This window comes from Chlorocebus sabaeus, chromosome 23 (genome assembly GCF_047675955.1).
Source record: "Chlorocebus sabaeus isolate Y175 chromosome 23, mChlSab1.0.hap1, whole genome shotgun sequence".
NCBI classification, from domain to species: Eukaryota; Metazoa; Chordata; class Mammalia; order Primates; family Cercopithecidae; genus Chlorocebus; species Chlorocebus sabaeus.
Window position 1 is genome coordinate 68,412,237 of NC_132926.1, and position 19,197 is coordinate 68,431,433.

The following is a 19,197-nucleotide window of genomic DNA, read 5'->3' on the forward strand; positions in this document are numbered from 1 at the left end:
GTTGGAAGCCATTATCCTCAGCAAACTAATGCAGGAACAAAAAACCAAACACTGCATGTTCTTACTTATAAGTGGGAGCTGAATGATGAGAACATATGGACACAGAGAGGGGAAAAACACACAATGGGGCCTGCTGGGGGTGTGTGGTAGTGGGGAGGGAGAACATCAGGAAGAATAGCTAATGGACACTGGCCTTGATAGATACATGATGGCATGATCTGTGTAGCAAACCACCATGGCACATGTTTACCTATGCAACAAACCTGCACATCTTGCACATGTATCCCTGAACTTAAAATAAAAGTTGAAGGAAAAAACTGCATTATGCCACTTGTGTGATACACTATTTTGCAGTCATTAATATAAAATACTAAAAATATTTTTGATATCTCTGTAATGAAAATAACAAAATACAAAATAACAGTTTGGGTGACATAATTTAAAATATGTAAACATGCAGAAAAAATGTAACATTAAAAAGTGTTAGCATGAGAAAAGTGAGATTATGGGTGGCTATCATTATTTCTTTTACAATTACCTTTATTTATGTTAAACTATCATTTCAATTCAAGTGGAAAAGAAAAATTTCTTCCCAACAGCAAGATTAATAATAAATGCACAAATCAACATCGAGTTACCTTATAAATTTCAAAAACAGTAGTATAACTTAGTATTTCCTAATTAGTCTTAGTATATCAAAATAGAGCTGCTACTATATAAATTTTTATAATTTCATCATTTGGTTTAGTAAAAAAAAAACAAAAAAATTCATTTCAAATAGATTTTTATTTCCTTCATAATACATTTACCTCTAAAGGATGAAGGTTCCTGAAGAGCATTACTTGCCAGTCTAGCTGGTCCACAGAATACCAATATAGTGACAGGTGTCACTGCTGAACAGCATCTAATATTAGCTATTCTATGGGCTCTGGTCATTTCATCATAAATAAGCCAATCTGTGGGCAGTGCCTTAATTGCTGCAGCTTGGCCATTGGCTGGAGGAATCTATTAAGAAAGTAAATTTTAAAAAATTGTTAATTGTGTTTATCACCTAGTTTACTGGAAATACTTGTAAAATGTAAAAAGTCTCTCAGCGAAATAGATGATGCATATTGGTATCTAAGCAAAAATTAAAACAAGTCATTGCTCATGTAGTTTGTACAAAAATACTCATTACTTAACACGTTACCTTTTCCAACTCTAAGATTTATAAGTTTTGTTCCAATATTATATATATACACACACATATATATACACACACACATATATACACACATACACATACATATATATAAAAAACTTACTAATTTCTTAAAGCAAGCAGGTATTTGGAGCATTTTTCATTGATAGTCAACTGCCTAAATTAGTTTCACCTCAAAACCCAAGAGCATTCAAAATATTTTACCTTTTTATATTGAGGCTGACTGAGAACTGAAGCAGGATGAAATCGTACTTTTTTCTCCTTTGGCCCTGTCAACACTAGATTCTCTCTGTCCACATGGACTAAATTAGGATACATGCCTGCCACCAATGCAGCTTTAACGACAGCCCAATTCTCAGAGTTTGTGTTAACATCTCGAATGTCACCACCACCTCGTGCTCTAACAAAACCTAGAGAGAGGAAAAAAAACTACACTAACTTTTTCTATTTGCAAAAGATATTTTTGTGTATTTTTTCCAAAAACTTGTACAACTCATATAAATGTTGTGATATTCAAATTTCACAACAATTAATAGAATCTCCTCTGGAAATTATTTAAAATATGAACCACCACCCCCGCCCCCGCCAAAACAGATATAGAACCAACATTCTAGGGAAGTGTAGAGCTGCTCAGGTTGGAGTAAGTATAAGAATCATTGGGGGCTTAAATTTTTTTAAATGCACATTCTTGCAATACAGTTCTTCATAATCTGCTGCCAGAACAAACTAAATTCATAGCTGGAAACCCAAACCATTCTTCTGATTGTTATTAACTACATTTTGGTTACGATAGATACTAATTCTGTAGATTAAGTCAAGTAAATATACGGTAATTTTTGCTTGAGTTTCATAGGTCCTTCATATTTCCTCATGTTCAAGTCAACTCTTAAATCCTATGGTTCATTCTTTATATTACTTTGGCACTTCAGCTAACCCATGAATCCAGGCTCCGGTACTTTTCTTCTGACTGTCACATCAATTTTTTTTTGCTACTCAAAAAAGCAATTCTAAAAGGTAAGAGCAATACTAGCATCCTCTTAAAAGAAAAAAAAAACAGCGACTTCAAGTATTACCAGTCATTTTTGTGTTCCAAAAATATGAAGAGCAGCATTCATATCAATTTTTTAAAATTTGTATTTCACAGAACTAAATAAGTATTCATTAATGGTGATAAAAGAAAATAACTATAAGATCTAAATTGATCTCTGCCAAGAAATATAAATTGTTCATTGCCAACAGTATCAAAAGGGCATAGACGCCGTCCCTAGGTTTCTCAAATACACCTCCTGCAATAGCCTTTTTTTCATCAACAAGCAAAAGTTGAAGACATATAGGAGTCTACAAATCATGCATGAATATAAGATGTACAACATGATAATGTCATAAAAATAATAGATGGCATCTGTTAACATATGAAATACTATAAAATATGGGCAGGGTACTCTCAGTAACTTAAATAGGCTCTTTGAGGGAAAACTTTACCTGATGCTCTAAGTTGACCAAGCAACTGCGTTCTCATGCCTATGATTATTTCCATAGTAGCCTGTGAAAGAAAATTCTTTTCACAAAAGGCTCGCTCCCACCCATCGCTTCGTGCTTTTTGCCAGGCCTATAAAAAGAGAATAATTGCGTAACAAGACACATTTACTAACCACTTCTTAGTGAGGCAACAAAGTTACTACAAATCACTATATGAATTCCTCAAGGTCAATTTGCTTTATTCTAATTATTCTATAAAATCTAAGACATTATGATCAAATAATATTTATCATTAATTTACACTCAAATGCTACAAAAGCCATTGAGTTTATAAAATCTCAATGAGAACTAAGTGTCAAGTAGCCTAAATGACGAACAATGTAAAAATATTTGCCTTCTCAGATGCATCTGCTAATTTTATTCTACAAAAGTGTAGGAGGTTTTCAACTAAGGCTTCATAACACTTACATCTAAGAATCATGCCACTCTTGTACTCCAAAAAATAATCTCTATGTCAACCCTGGAATCTACCTAAGAATGGAAAGTAGGATTTCTATAAATCATCTATATGTAGTATAAAAAGCTCTCCTTTGTGAAAAGGTTCTCTTGCTTTGGAATATATATAACTAAAAGACTGAAGCAATAATTTATTCTCTCTGCTTTTGAAGGAGCTGGGAGAAAAGCAAAGAACAGACAGAAATTCTACTCTAAATCTCCCTCTACTTCTCACTCAACTAATCTACTATAATATACGGTATTTAATATACCAAATTAATAACAATGAGTCATCCATTGATCGATAATACAAAAGAGCTTGTAATTATTTTTGAAAATCATATATGTGTTGAAAAAATCTTTTATGTCTGAAAAAGAGTACTTCTGCATAAACAAAGTTAGATTTTTAAAAGATATGGCCAGACATGGTGGCTCACACCTGTAATCCCAGCACTTTGGGAGGCCAAAGCTGGCAGATCACTTGAGGTCAGGCATTTGAGACCAGCCTGGCTAATGTAGTGAAATCCTCTACTAAAAATACAAAAATTAATGGCCAGGCGCGGTGGCTCAAGCCTGTAATCCCAGCACTTTGGGAGGCCGAGACAGGTGGATCACGAGGTCAGGAGATCGAGACCATCCTGGCTAATACGGTGAAACCCCGTCTCTACTAAAAAAAATACAAAAAAACTAGCCGGGCGAGATGGCGGGCGCCTGTACTCCCAGCTACTTGGGAGGCTGAGGCAGGAGAATGGCGTGAACCCGGGAGACGGAGCTTGTAGTGAGCTGAGATCCGGCCACTACACTCCAGCCTGGGCGACAGAGCGAGACTCCGTCTCAAAAACAAAACAAAACAAAACAAAAATTAGCTAGGCATAGTGGTGGGTTCCTGTAATCCCAGCTACTTGGGAAGCTGAGGAAGGAGAATTGCTTGAACATGGGAGGCTGAGGTTGCAGTGAACCGAGACTGTGCCACTGCACTCCAGCCTGGGTGACAGAGCGAGATTCTGTCTCAAAAAAAAAAGTATAGATACTGCCTACATTCAAGATTTAAGGATAAATACAATGCCTATGTTTTCAAGAAATAACATATTCTTCCCCACATATCTGAAATTCTAAATTACATTTAATTTATCTTCCCCAGGATCCTATTTTCCCTATCTTTTCTTTTCCATTTGCCTCTTTCCTCAACTTCCCATTACTATCATCTTAAAGGTTTTTAAGTGACTTTTGTATTTTGCTTTACAAAATTAAGTTCTCAGCATAGTGTCTTGAGCACACAAGAAAGAACTCTAAGAAAAATCGATAGACATTAAATTCAATATAATTTTCTTATAAGCTTTGTTCTATGTACTTTAAATAGTATACAGTATTTCTTAACTAAAATTTTAGAACACTGCTTGCCCAAGACATGATTTAAAGAAACCTGGTAATGGAAGCATAAATATAAATAAATATATATACAAATACACACATATATTCCTGTAAGGAGAAAATGAGAAAAAAAGAGCAAAACTCTTTTAACATAATAACAGCAAGAAGGTATTTTTCAGGACTATTAATGTGACTTCACAATGAAACAAAATTAATGCAATTTTAAAATTTATAAATTATTTTTAAAATTCCTACATTTGCCCCAGAAATGCGTTTAACCAGCAACATTTTCAGAAATAAAATGACAGTAATAGTACCTGGAATGCTCTGAGAAGTGCCATATGGTCACTGAAAGCTCCCGCAGTAAAACGTTTCCTACAAAGCATAGCTGCACGTTTTTGAGAGGCCTGAGTAGGTAGCACAAAAGGATCTCGATAAGCTAGTGTACAAGCAATTGTAAGGATGGGGTCCAGACACTTTAAAACAACAGCACACAGGACCATTTTACCAAGATGTGGTTCTACTGGCAAGTCAGCCAAATGATACCCAAGTTCAGTCAGATCTTCCCATGTATCCATTGCATCTATTGTCTAAGTAAAAGGAGACAGAACAGATTTTGACATGAGCAAACACTATGTTTAATCAAACCACATAATTAAAAACCCCTAAATAAGAGATAAGAATACAGATTTTCTTTTGCTACATCTCATAAAAATATATTTTGTTTCTAATATACTATATAAAAGAACTATACCTAATGTTTTATACATGATGGTATTAAAGTACACGATCATTTAAGATAATTGTTTAAAAGTACAAAATTAGTTTATCTGGACACGTAGTAGACAAGAAGAAAAAAATAATTATACAAAATTAGTTAAGACATATTTTCATTTAGTTTAAAATTTCAAGTAAAAACGTCAAGTAAAATAAAACTATGAAGACACCAACCTTAAGCATTTGTACAGCATTCCTTACAATTAAAGCTGGTGGAGGTTCAGGAGCTTTCATAAGAAAATCAGCAATGGGACAATTAACTGGGGCTAACAGCTTGGTATGTAAGCAAAGTTCCTAGAAACCAAAACAGTAAATAATTTTTAAAAATTAAAAAGAATACTAACCTAAACATTTAAAGAAATCATGGGAACTACAGTTCCCAAACACAGACTAATAGAGTCTCTGATCAGAATGAACAGTAGAAGGAACAATGTCTTTCTGTAAAAGATGAGCTCATACTTTGCCCTAGATGCCAGAACCTTAATACCTTCCTCAATCAACTTATACAAAGATTGCCATTGCTCCCATTGGCAACATCTCCTCACACTGTTCTTACACATAACATTCATAGTCACTGTCCAAAAAAAAAAAAAAATTTTTCCCTTTATACTTACTACATTCTAGAATATTTTATCTACTCAGCAAATATTTAAGTGCTTGCTAGGTGCAAGGCCCTGTGCAAATTGGAGAAAAAGAAGGGGACAGAAGGAAGTGTCCATTCTCATTGAGTTTACACTGTAATGTGAATAGCAGACCTTAAAGAATTAATTATATAATTAACTACTTAATTACAACTATCATCAGTGCTATGAAGGCTATAGGGAGCTAAAGTAAATATGACTTAATTAAGTTCAGAAAAGGGTGGGAGAGGCAGACCATGCGAAGTTACAGATAGTTTTCCTGAAGAAAGACACTTAAAACTAATATGTAAAGATTGAGTAAAAGTAACCATAAAAGGAATAAGGGGAAGGAATCTAAGGAGAGAGCAGATACATGTGAAAGCCTTAAGACAGAAGGAAAAAAGATGTGCTTGAGAAACTAAAACCAATGGTGTAAGAGAGGATAAATAACAAGAAATCACCTGTTCCTGCCTGTGACTGGAGACACAGGCAGGAACAGCTAATTCACACTCTTGTTAAGAATTCTGAATTTTATCCCAGAAGGAAAGGAAAATCACACATAAGCATTGGGAAGTGAGAAATCATCTTAGGTATATGGATGTTTAACACATTATCCTGCCTCTCTTTAAGGGTTTGAAAGCCAGCATTAGCCAAACACACTACAGAATCAAATGAATGCATTCTGCTAATCTTCCCTAGAAGTTACAGGGTCTGGCTGTTCCATCAAGTTAGAAAACTTAAAACACACACACACAACACAATTAACAGAGGTCAGAAAATCTCAGTGAACTCAGTTCTAAAACTACTAGATAATCTCAGCATCTTATACTGAGATTTGGGTATTATCTTTTGGACCTTAAGTAATTTGTTTTCTAATCCTTCTGAGAATGTAAAAGGTGAACACTATATAGTTGACACTCATAAAATGCTGCATTAAAAAAATATGGCCGGGGAGGGGGCAGAGCAAGATGGCCGAATAGGAACATCTCCAGTCTCCAACTCCCAGCGCGAGCGACACAGAAGACCAGTGATTTCTGCATTTTCAACTGAGCCTCTGCTGCTGACACCCAGGCAAACAGGGTTTGGAGTGGACCTCAAGCAATCTCCAACAGACCTACAGCTGAGGGTCCTGACTGTTAGAAGGAAAACTATCAAACAGGAAGGACACCTACACCAAAACCCCATCAGTATGTCACCATCATCATCAAAGACCAGAGGCAGATAAAACCACAAAGATGGGGAAAAAGCAGGGCAGAAAAGCTGGAAATTCAAAAAGTAAGAGCGCATCTCCCCCGGCAAAGGAGCGCAGCTCATCGCCAGCAACGGATCAAAGCTTGACGGAGAATGACTTTCACGAGATGAGAGAAGAAGGCTTCAGTCCATCAAACTTCTCAGAGATAAAGGAGGAATTACGTACCCAGCACAAAGAAACTAAAAATCTTGAAAAAAAAGTGGAAGAATTGATGGCTAGAGTAATTAATGCAGAGAAGGTCATAAACGAAATGAAAGAGATGAAAACCATGACACGAGAAATACGTGACAAATGCACAAGCTTCAGTAACCGACTCGATCAACTGGAAGAAAGAGTATCAGCGATTGAGGATCAAATGAACGAAATGAAGCGAGAAGAGAAACCAAAAGAAAAAAGAAGAAAAAGAAATGAACAAAGCCTGCAAGAAGTATGGGATTATGTAAAAAGACCAAATCTACGTCTGACTGGGGTGCCTGAAAGTGAGGGGGAAAATGGAACCAAGTTGGAAAACACTCTTCAGGATATCATCCAGGAGAACTTCCCCAACCTAGTAGGGCAGGCCAACATTCAAATCCAGGAAATACAGAGAACGCCACAAAGATACTCCTCGAGAAGAGCAACTCCAGGACACATAATTGCCAGATTCACCAAAGTTGAAATGAAGGAAAAAATCTTAAGGGCAGCCAGAGAGAAAGGTCGGGTTACCCACAAAGGGAAGCCCATCAGACTAACAGCAGATCTCTCAGCAGAAACTCTCCAAGCCAGAAGAGAGTGGGGGCCAATATTCAACATTCTTAAATAAAAGAATTTTAAACCCAGAATTTTATATCCAGCCAAACTAAGTTTCATCAGTGAAGGAGAAATAAAATCCTTTACAGATAAGCAAATGCTTAGAGATTTTGTCACCACTAGGCCTACCTTACAGGAGACCCTGAAGGAAGCACTAAACATGAAAAGGAACAACTGGTACCAGCCATTGCAAAAACATGCCAAAATGTAAAGACCATCGAGGCTAGGAAGAAACGGCATCAACTAACGAGCAAAATAACCAGTTAATATCATAATGGCAGGATCAAGTTCACACATAACAATATTAACCTTAAATGTAAATGGACTAAATGGTCCAATTAAAAGACACAGACTGGCAAACTGGATAAAGAGTCAAGACCCATCAGTCTGCTGTATTCAGGAGACCCATCTCACATGCAGAGACATACATAGGCTCAAAATAAAGGGATGGAGGAAGATTTACCAAGCAAATGGAGAACAAAAAAAAGGAGGGGTTGCAATACTAGTCTCTGATAAAACAGACTTTAAACCATCAAAGATCAAAAGAGACAAAGAAGAACATTACATATTGGTAAAAGGATCAATTCAACAGGAAGAGCTAACTATACTAAATATATATGCACCCAATACAGGAGCACCCAGATTCATAAAGGAAGTCCTTAGAGACTTACAAAGAGACTTAGACTCCCATACAATAATAATGGGAGACTTCAACACTCCACTGTCAACATTAGACAGATCAATGAGACAGAAAGTTAACAAGGATATCCAGGAATTGAACTCATTTCTGCACCAAGCAGACCTAATAGACATCTATAGAACTCTCCACCCCAAATCAACAGAATATACATTCTTCTCAGCACCACATCCCACTTATTCCAAAATTGACCACATAATTGGAAGTAAAGCACTCCTCAGCAAATGTACAAGAACAGAAATTATAACAAACTGTCTCTCAGACCACAGTGCAATCAAACTAGAACTCAGGACTAAGAAACGCAATCAAAACCGCTCAACTACATGGAAACTGAACAACCTGCTCCTGAATGACTACTGGGTACATAACGAAATAAAGGCAGAAATAAAGATGTTCTTTGAAACCAATGAGAACAAAGATACAACATACCAGAATCTCTGGGATACATTTAAAGCAGTGTGTAGAGGGAAATTTATAGCACTAAATGCCCACAAGAGAAAGCAGGAAAGATCTAAAATTGACACTCTAACATCACAATTAAAAGAACTGGAGAAGCAAGAGCAAACGCATTCAAAAGCTAGCAGAAGGCAAGAAATAACTAAGATCAGAGCAGAACTGAAGGAGATAGAAACACAAAAAACCCTCCAAAAAATCAATGAATCCAGGAGTTGGTTTTTTGAAAAGATCAACAAAATTGACAGACCGCTAGCAAGACTAATAAAGAAGAAAAGAGAGAAGAATCAAATAGACGCAATAAAAAATGATAAAGGGGATATCACCACCGACCCCACAGAAATACAAACTACCATCAGAGAATACTATAAACACCTCTACGCAAATAAACTAGAAAATCTAGAAGAAATGGATAATTTCCTGGACACTTACACTCTTCCAAGACTAAACCAGGAAGAAGTTGAAACCCTGAATAGACCAATAGCAGGCTCTGAAATTGAGGCAATAATTAATAGCCTACCAACCAAAAAAAGTCCAGGACCAGATGGATTCACAGCTGAATTCTACCAGAGGTACAAGGAGGAGCTGGTACCATTCCTTCTGAAACTATTCCAATCAATAGAAAAAGAGGGAATCCTCCCTAACTCATTTTATGAGGCCAACATCATCCTGATACCAAAGCCTGGCAGAGACACAACAAAAAAAGAGAATTTTAGACCAATATCCCTGATGAACATCGATGTAAAAATCCTCAATAAAATACAGGCAAACCAGATTCAGCAGCACATCAAAAAGCTTATCCACCATGATCAAGTGGGCTTCATCCCTGGGATGCAAGGCTGGTTCAACATTCGCAAATCAATAAACATAATCTAGCATATAAACAGAACCAAAGACAAGAACCACATCATTATCTCAATAGATGCAGAAAAGGCTTTTGACAAAATTCAACAGCCCTTCATGCTAAAAACGCTCAATAAATTCGGTATTGATGGAACGTATCTCAAAATAATAAGAGTTATTTATGACAAACCCACAGCCAATATCATACTGAATGGGCAAAAACTGGAAAAATTCCCTTTGAAAACTGGCACAAGACAGGGATGCCCTCTCTCACCACTCCTATTCAACATAGTGTTGGAAGTTCTGGCTAGGGCAATCAGGCAAGAGAAAGAAATCAAGGGTATTCAGTTAGGAAAAGAAGAAGTCAAATTGTCCCTCTTTGCAGATGACATGATTGTATATTTAGAAAACCCCATTGTCTCAGCCCAAAATCTCCTTAAGCTGATAAGGAACTTCAGCAAAGTCTCAGGATACAAATTAATGTGCAAAAATCACAAGCATTCTTATACACCAGTAACAGACAAACAGAGAGCCAAATCAGGAATGAACTTCCATTCAAAATTGCTTCAAAGAGAATAAAATACCTAGGAATCCAACTTACAAGGGATGTAAAGGACCTCTTCAAGGAGAACTACAAACCACTGCTCAGTGAAATAAAAGAGGACACAAACAAATGGAAGAACATACCATGCTCATGGATAGGAAGAATCAATATCGTAAAAATGGCCATACTGCCCAAGGTTATTTATAGATTCAATGCCATCCCCATCAAGCTACCAATGAGTTTCTTCACAGAATTGGAAAAAACTGCTTTAAAGTTCATATGGAACCAAAAAAGAGCCCGCATCTCCAAAACAATCCTAAGTCAAAAGAACAAAGCTGGAGGCATCACGCTACCTGACTTCAAACTATACTACAAGGCTACAGTAACCAAAACAGCATGGTACTGGTACCAAAACAGAGATATAGACCAATGGAACAGAACAGAGTCCTCAGAAATAATACCACACATCTACAGCCATCTGATCTTTGACAAACCTGAGAGAAACAAGAAATGGGGAAAGGATTCCCTATTTAATAAATGGTGCTGGGAAAATTGGCTAGCAAAGCTGAAACTGGATCCTTTCCTTACTCCTTATACGAAAATTAATTCAAGATGGATTAGAGACTTAAATGTTAGACCTAATACCATAAAAACCCTAGAGGAAAACCTAGGTAGTACCATTCAGGACATAGGCATGGGCAAAGACTTCATGTCTAAAACACCAAAAGCAACAGCAGCAAAAGCCAAAATTGACAAATGGGATCTAATTAAACTAAAGAGTTTCTGCACAGCAAAAGAAACTACCATCAGAGTGAACAGGCAACCTACAGAATGGGAGAAAATGTTTGCAATATACTCATCAAAAAAAGGGCTAATATCCAGAACCTACAAAGAACTCAAACAAATTTACAAGAAAAAAACAAACAACCCCATCAAAAAGTGGGCAAAGGATATGAACAGACATTTCTCAAAAGAAGACATTCATACAGCCAACAGACACATGAAAAAATGCTCATCATCACTGGCCATCAGAGAAATGCAAATCAAAACCACAATGAGATACCATCTCACACCAGTTAGAATGGCGATCATTCAAAAGTCAGGAAACAACAGGTGCTGGAGAGGATGTGGAGAAATAGGAACACTTTTACACTGTTGGTGGGATTGTAAACTAGTTCAACCATTATGGAAAAGAGTATGGCGATTCCTCAAGGATCTAGAACTAGATGCACCATATGACCCAGCCATCCCATTACTGGGTATATACCCAAAGGATTATAAATCATGCTGCTATAAAGACACATGCACACGTATGTTTATTGCGGCACTATTCACAATAGCAAAGACTTGGAATCAACCCAAATGTCCATCAGTGACAGACTGGATTAAGAAAATGTGGCACATATACACCATGGAATACTATGCAGCCATAAAAAAGGATGAGTTCATGACCTTTGTAGGGACATGGGTGTAGCTGGAAACCATCATTCTCAGCAAACTATCGCAAGAACAGAAAACCAAACACCGCATATTCTCACTCATAGGTAGGAACTGAACAATGAGATCACTTGGACTCGGGAAGGGGAACATCACACACCGGGGCCTATCATGGGGAGAGCGGAGGGGGGAGGGATTGCATTGGGAGTTATACCTGATGTAAATGACAAGCTGATGGGTGCTGACGAGTTGATGGGTGCAGCACAGCAACATGGCACAAGTATACATATGTAACAAACCTGCACGTTATGCACATGTACCCTAGAACTTAAAGTATAATAATAATAAAAAATTAAAAAAAAAAAAAAAAAATATGGCCGGGCACAGTGGCTCACACCTGTAATCTCAGCACTTGTGGGAGGCTGAGGCAGGTGGATCATGAGGTCAGGAGTTCGAGACCAGCCTGGTCATGATGGCGAAACCCCGTCTCTACTAAAAATACAAAAATTAGCCAGGCACGGTGGTGGGTGCCTGTAATCCCAGCTACTTGGGAGTCTGAGGCAGGAGAATTACTTGAACCTGGGAGGTGGAGGTTGCACAGAGCTGAGATTGTACCACTGCACTCTAGCCTGGGCAACAAAGCAAGACTCTGTCTCAAAAAAAAAAAAAAAAAAAAAAAAATTTTAAACTTTAAAACTGTACCATAATTTAAATACATTCAAGTGGTTCTTTAAAATTTTGAAGGTTTATGAATTAAATTTTCTTATATAGAAAAAATATTTCTGTTATACACATAGTCACCCTCCATAATATATATTGAATAATTTTCTTTTACAAATTGATTTTTTAAAGGCCTAATCCATAAAAGTTGAAATGGCCCCTCTCTTCCCTCACTCACAAAAATGCCTTTTATATTTAAATACATTTTTACCTGTAATGGCATTCTCAAAAGTTCTGGAGTCTGAAATTCCAACATATTCTGGAATCGGAGTCTACTGAACAGATGAAAACAAATTCCAGGTCTACATCGCCCTGCCCTTAAAAATAAAATACAAGATTACGACTCAAACCAGGAATAAAGGCTACAATAAACTGTAAACACAATGTGATTTAGGAAACAGAAAAATGATCCAGGATCAGGACACCTGAGTTTAAATCCTTATTCTGTTTCTTATCCTCTATGAATCATTTTGGAAAGCACTTTACACTAGTCTGGGACTCAATTATTTTGTAGACAGTGAGATTCATGAATGACACCTACCTGATATATCTTGTAGGGTTATGGTAAAAATCAAAAGAAATAGCATACATATGAAAGTGAGCAAAAAACCAAGTATGAATGAATACTGGTAATTTAAATTCAATCAATTTTACTGAGCTTATATCAAGCACTGTGTTCAGGCCCAGTGATTAGAGTTGTACAAACTATGCATTACACAGCTCCAAGGGAATGCCATTTATCCTGTCATCACAAAGACTTGTATAATATTCTATGAAGCAGCAGAAAAATACCTGGAAGAAAAGCAGTCTCCTAAAATCACCCAAAGTCACTATATCAGCTAATGGCAGGGCTAGCCATGCTAAGGGATAGAGATACAGAAATATTCTTGCCTTCATGGAGCTCACAACCCAGATAGGCAATCATCACTATACCACATTATAAGCACTATAAAATCTGACATTACGATCAATTTTTTCCTTCATCAAATACAAAAGGACTTCAAAAAGTTTGTGGAAAAATGGAATTAAAAGAGAAAAAAAATAAAATTTCTCAACTATTAAGTTCAAGATACTTTTGCAAGTAATGACAGCAGCCATTTAGTTCTCCCTAAAGAACTGAAGGTCCAGGGAATGTAATTATGTCAGTGAAGTTTTACATTATTACCCTAAGAAAAATTGGGGTCCTTTATAGGTATTTTAAGATTAGAAAATAAAAAGAATTCAGAAGGAGCCAAGCCAGGACTATAAGGTGGATGCCTAATGATTTCCCACCAAAACTCTCATAAAATTGCCCTTGAGAGGAATGAGCAGGAGCAGTGCTGTGGTGGTGAAGGACTTTCTAATGAAGTTTTCCTATGGGTTTTTCTGCTAAAGCTTTGGCTAACTCTCTCAAAATACTGTCATAATAAGCAGAAGTTACTGTTCTTTGGCCCTCCAGAAAGACAATAAGCAAAATGCCTTGTGCATCCCAAAAAACTGTTGCCATGACCTCCAGTCTGCTTTTGCTTTGACTGGACCACTTCTACCTGTTGGTAGTCACTACTTTGATTGTGCTTTGTCTTCAGGATCATACTAGTAAAGCCATGGTTCATCTTCTGTTATGATTCTTCCAAGAAATGCTTCAGGATCTTGCAATTGTTTAAAATTTCCATTGAAAGCTCTGCTCTTGTCTGCAGCTGATCTAGAGGCGATGGTTTTGGCACCTATCAAGTGGAAAGTCTGCTCAACTTTTAATTTTTCAGTCAACATTGGGTAACCTGAACCAACTGTGATGTCTATAGTGTTGGCTACTTTTGTGCTGTCAATTGTTGGTCCTCTTCAACTAGGGCACAAATGAGATTTTTTTTTCCTCGCAAATTGACATGGATGGTCTGCTGCTATGGGCTTTATCTTTAATATTATCTCGTCCCTTCTTAAAATGAGTTATCCATTTGTAAACTGCTGATTTCTTCAGGGCACTGTCACCATAAATGTGCTATTTGCTCTTACTTCAACTTTAGAAGAATTCATGTTGCTCTTATAGGGGCTTTTTTCAAACTGATGTCTTATCTTTCTTAGTGCTTTAAATGAGATCCTGCTCGGATATGTTATAACAAGTTAATATGAGTTTATTCTGGTGCAAAAAAATGTTGAACTCCATGCATAATTTTTTCATAAGATGTATTTTCCATAAAGTTTTTGAAGGCCCCTTATACTTCCCTACATTATTCCCTTTAGCCTCTGACTTATCCAGGCTCCTCTGAGAGATTTCTATATTTGCCCAGTCTTTAAATGTTTATGGGTCCTCTGAGATTGAACACTCAGCCATCTGTTCTTCTTACACTACCCTCTCCCCTGAAGTAACTTTAATTATATTCATAACCTCAATTTCCATCTGTATTATATCTTCTTATCCTAATTCTAGGCCTATACTTCAGAAACTTCTTAGACAGCTCCACTTAGAATTTTTTTTTTTTTTTTTTTTTTGAGACGGAGTCTTGCTCTGTCACCCAGGCTAGAGTGCAATGGCGTGGTCTCGGCTCACTGCAGCCTCCGCCTCCCAGGTTCAAGCAATTCTCCTGCTTCAGCCTTCCAAGTAGCTGGGATTACAGGCACCCACCCCGATGCAGGGCTAATTTTTGTATTCTTATTAGCGACAGGGTTTCACAGTGTTGGCCAGGCTGGTCTCGAACCGCTGACCTTGTGATCTGCCCGCCTCAGCCTCCCAATCACTTAGATTTTCTACAGGCAACTCAAACTCAAAATAACCAAAAATTAATTATTCTCCCCAGTAAAAACACTCTTCCCATTTTCCCTATCTGACTATGGCACTACTGTTCAATTTTCTAAGATAGAAACGTGGATGACATCCTTAACTCCACTCTCTTCCTTACCCCTCACCCCCTACATACACAATCAATCACCAACATTACTTTCTTTAGTATCTCTTGAATTAATTATCTATTTATTTTTATTTCATCTCTACCTTATTATAGGAAAGTACTAATGAAGGAGCCTCCTACTGGGTCCTCCTACCATCATTTTTGTCTCTGCCAATCCATTCTTCAGAGAGCTGAACGGATACTATAATCATGTTATCCCATTGTTTATTTTTTTAAAAAAGAGAGAAAACTCAAAATGGTCCTTAAGAACTTGTCCCCAACTTTCAGCTCATTTTTCACTATTCTCTAAACTAAATTCCATCCAAACATCCTTCCTATTCACTCTTGCCTTTAGGCAAATAAGTATACTTGGTTATACTTTCCCTCTGCCTTTTGGAAATGGCTTTCCACAACTCCTCCTTTATTCACAATTGTCTCAGATTCAATCTTAACAACTCGGGAAACATCCAGTTGTAGCACAGATAACACTGTATTAAAATTGCTTAATTTACTCAACTCCCATATGGACTGCAACATTTGCCCTACCTCCAGCTTTACCTATCAGGCTATGGTTTATTGATCACTGTATCCATAATACGTGCAAAGGGAAGGCTTTTGATAAACATTTGTGGAAAAATGGCAATGAAAATTTTTACAGTTCTGGCCTTCATCTCCAATAATATATTATTTGTTATTTCATTTGTTTTTGAGACAGGGTCTGGCTCTGTTGCTCAGGCTGGAGTGGAGTGGTATGATCACAGTTCATGGCAGCTGCAGCCTCGACCTCCTAGGATCAAATTATCCTCCCACCTCAGCCTCCCAAGTAGGTAGGCCCAGGCCTGTGCCACCACACCTAGCTTATTTTTTAATTTTTTGTAGAGACTAGGTCTCACTATGATGCCCAGGCTAGTCTCAGACTCTTAAGATTCAAGCGATCCTTCCACCTCAGGCTCCCAAAGTGCTAGGATTACAAGCATGAGCCACCACACCCAGCCTTACCTACAATAATATACTATTAATAGCATATAAGTCCAGTTAATGTATCAAGCCACTATTGGTCATAAGAAAACAATTGACATAACAACAACAAAGCCCTCATGGGCATTCTATGAAGTTACAAGGTAAAGAAATAATGCGTATGAGTCTTCAGTATATGAGGCATTCTTTTTAAGTCAGCATTTCATGTTTTCTTGCTAATTATAATAAAATGCAAGATAATTACTGAAAAATATTTTTTAATGTTATCTTTTGAAAATTAAAAAGTAACCCAAACACATAGTAAAATAACCAAATTACAAAAAACAATAAAATTGTCTCCTTACTCCAAGAGCCCCACAAATCCTCCTTCTCAGAGTAAATACCATTCATTGTTTTTTAATGTTTCTCCCAGACTTCTCGATGCATTTGTGTCGAAATACATACACAAATATACAAATATTTTTCTCACCACAAAAGATTACTAGATGCATGTTCTATATCCTTTCAATTAACAATGCATCCTGAAAACTCATTCCACATAAGAACACATAGATCTACATTTTTCCTTTTAACAGCTACTTAGAAAGCCACTGTGTGGCTACAATTTATTTAATCACTTCAGTATTGATGGACACCACACTGTTCCCAGACTTTTCATTATTATAAACAATGCTTCAAAGAGCAGTCTTAAACATATATGTTTGCACACATGTGCAAGCATACTCAGGATAAATTATGAGAAGTGGAATCTATGGTGAAAGAGTAGATTTGGATAGTTTCAAATTACACTCTGGAGAAGTCACACCAATCTATACTCCCCCATCAGTAAAATATGAAAGTCTACTGGCTCATGTTTTTCCTCTATGCTGTACATACTGTTAAACATTTTCATCAATGCCTATCTGAGAGTCAAAAAATAATATCTCATTAATTTGCATTTATTTTGATACATATTAGGTAGTATATGTGAGGTTAATGTATTAGTAGGACATGCATATTTTTTATTTTGGTAAATTGCCTATTTGTGCCCTTTATCCATTTTAACTGGATAACTGGTCTTTAGTTGATTTCAAAGAGCTTTTTTATATGATAAGGAAATTAGCTCTTTGTCCTATATTGCATATGTTTAGACTTTTTGGTTTTGTTTTTTAAGCTTCTCACATCTGAATGTACATTTAACTAGGTAAAAGTTTTTAATTTTAACATAACCTAAATTCAACTTTTAAAGAAGTATTAAAATGGCTTGCTTTGCAAAAATAATATAAAAATTTTAACATGAAAACTATTATTTTATCAAAAGTGGAATATGTGATAAATGTGTAATACATATAAAAATGTTTCCATTTTACAGGCAATTGAATGAATATACATTAAATATACATTACCTGCCTTTCCGCTGTATGGCACTAGCTTTGGAAATCCACACCATTTTTAACATTGTAACAAAATTCAGAGCATCAAAGGATTTCTGTAATATTTAAACCATCTTTATGTTAGAATATAAAAGGTATTTAAAAGGTAATAGCAAGAAATGTTATCAACATATTTTAACATGCCAAGTTTAATTCAAGGTCCTCTCTTGATTAAATAATTAAAACAGCAATACTGATTTTTAATAAACCCTGATTTTCTGATTATAAACACACTAAGAAAAAAGGATTTAAAAACTAAACTCAGAAAAGCTGTAATAACTTTCCCATTCTGTGCTCTGCTGAGCTATCTGTTGCTCTCTGTCACAGTTGGATAATGGCAGCCAGCTCTCATAAGACGTCAAGATTGGAGAGAACTGACCTATTCCCTTGAGGTCATTTTCTATCAGATTTGCATCATTGTGAAGAATAAGAGATCAAGGAAAGACATTTTCTGAAATACTTTTCAGGGACCTAACCTTGCGGAGTAAGAATAACAATCAATAACCTTACCCCAAAGAGAAATATTTTTAAACACTTCCACTTTACCTCCTGTTGAGCTACTAACAAAGTTAGCCTTTCCTGAATTTTACAATGAAGAAAGTAAAAAAGAACCATTATTATCCACATACTTCTTCAAATAACCTATAGTGAAAATTTATTGTAGAGAAATACTTTAAAAAGAAATACAAGCCTAACTAGAACATATATTTCAGTCACTCGGTACTTATACTTTCCCTTTCATAAAATAACTGCAGAGAGCAAATAAAAATGTTTGCATAATAGTTTTTAAAATTTTTAGGAAACAAGCTTCTTATTTAGTTTTTAATATAACATTACATTTGTCAATTTTGTATGTTAAATAACTTTTGACACTACCCATGTTTAAATTTCAGTTACTTAATAAATAAATAACACCTAAAGGAACTTTCTAAAATATTCAAAACCCACTTTATCCACTTTAGGTAATTTTAGGGCAATAAAATCTGAATTTTCGTTGGCTCACCATTAAGATTTTTAAGTAAAATGTACGATTATATAAAAATAAAATTTATCGCATCTTTAGAGCATTCAATTATAATGCATATGGCCAATTTTTATAATAAAATTTTATTTTCTATAAAATATTCCTTCAAATTACATTGAAAACATTATAAGGCAATTAATTTTTTCACATTAAAAATGATGATTTATATTCACTAAATTTAGACATAATTTGCTTTCCACACATGAATAATATCTCTTCCCTTGAAAAATCAATCATCTTTCCC

At 36.1% G+C, this 19,197-nt stretch overlaps 1 protein-coding gene across 3 annotated transcripts in view; it reads right to left on the bottom strand.

Moving 5' to 3' along the window:
- YTHDC2 (YTH N6-methyladenosine RNA binding protein C2) overlaps positions 1-19,197 on the bottom strand; it is an 85,692-nt gene that overhangs the window by 25,791 nt on the left and 40,704 nt on the right. For all 3 annotated transcript variants that reach the window (XM_038008895.2, XM_008014165.3, XM_038008903.2), the window contains 7 exons: positions 17,903-17,985; positions 12,890-12,995; positions 5,498-5,617; positions 4,864-5,136; positions 2,684-2,810; positions 1,406-1,611; positions 810-1,005 (listed from right to left, as the gene is read on the bottom strand). In XM_038008895.2, the coding sequence (XP_037864823.1) occupies positions 810-1,005; positions 1,406-1,611; positions 2,684-2,810; positions 4,864-5,136; positions 5,498-5,617; positions 12,890-12,995; positions 17,903-17,985 (1,111 nt within the window). The remainder of the gene's footprint in view (positions 1-809; positions 1,006-1,405; positions 1,612-2,683; positions 2,811-4,863; positions 5,137-5,497; positions 5,618-12,889; positions 12,996-17,902; positions 17,986-19,197) is intronic.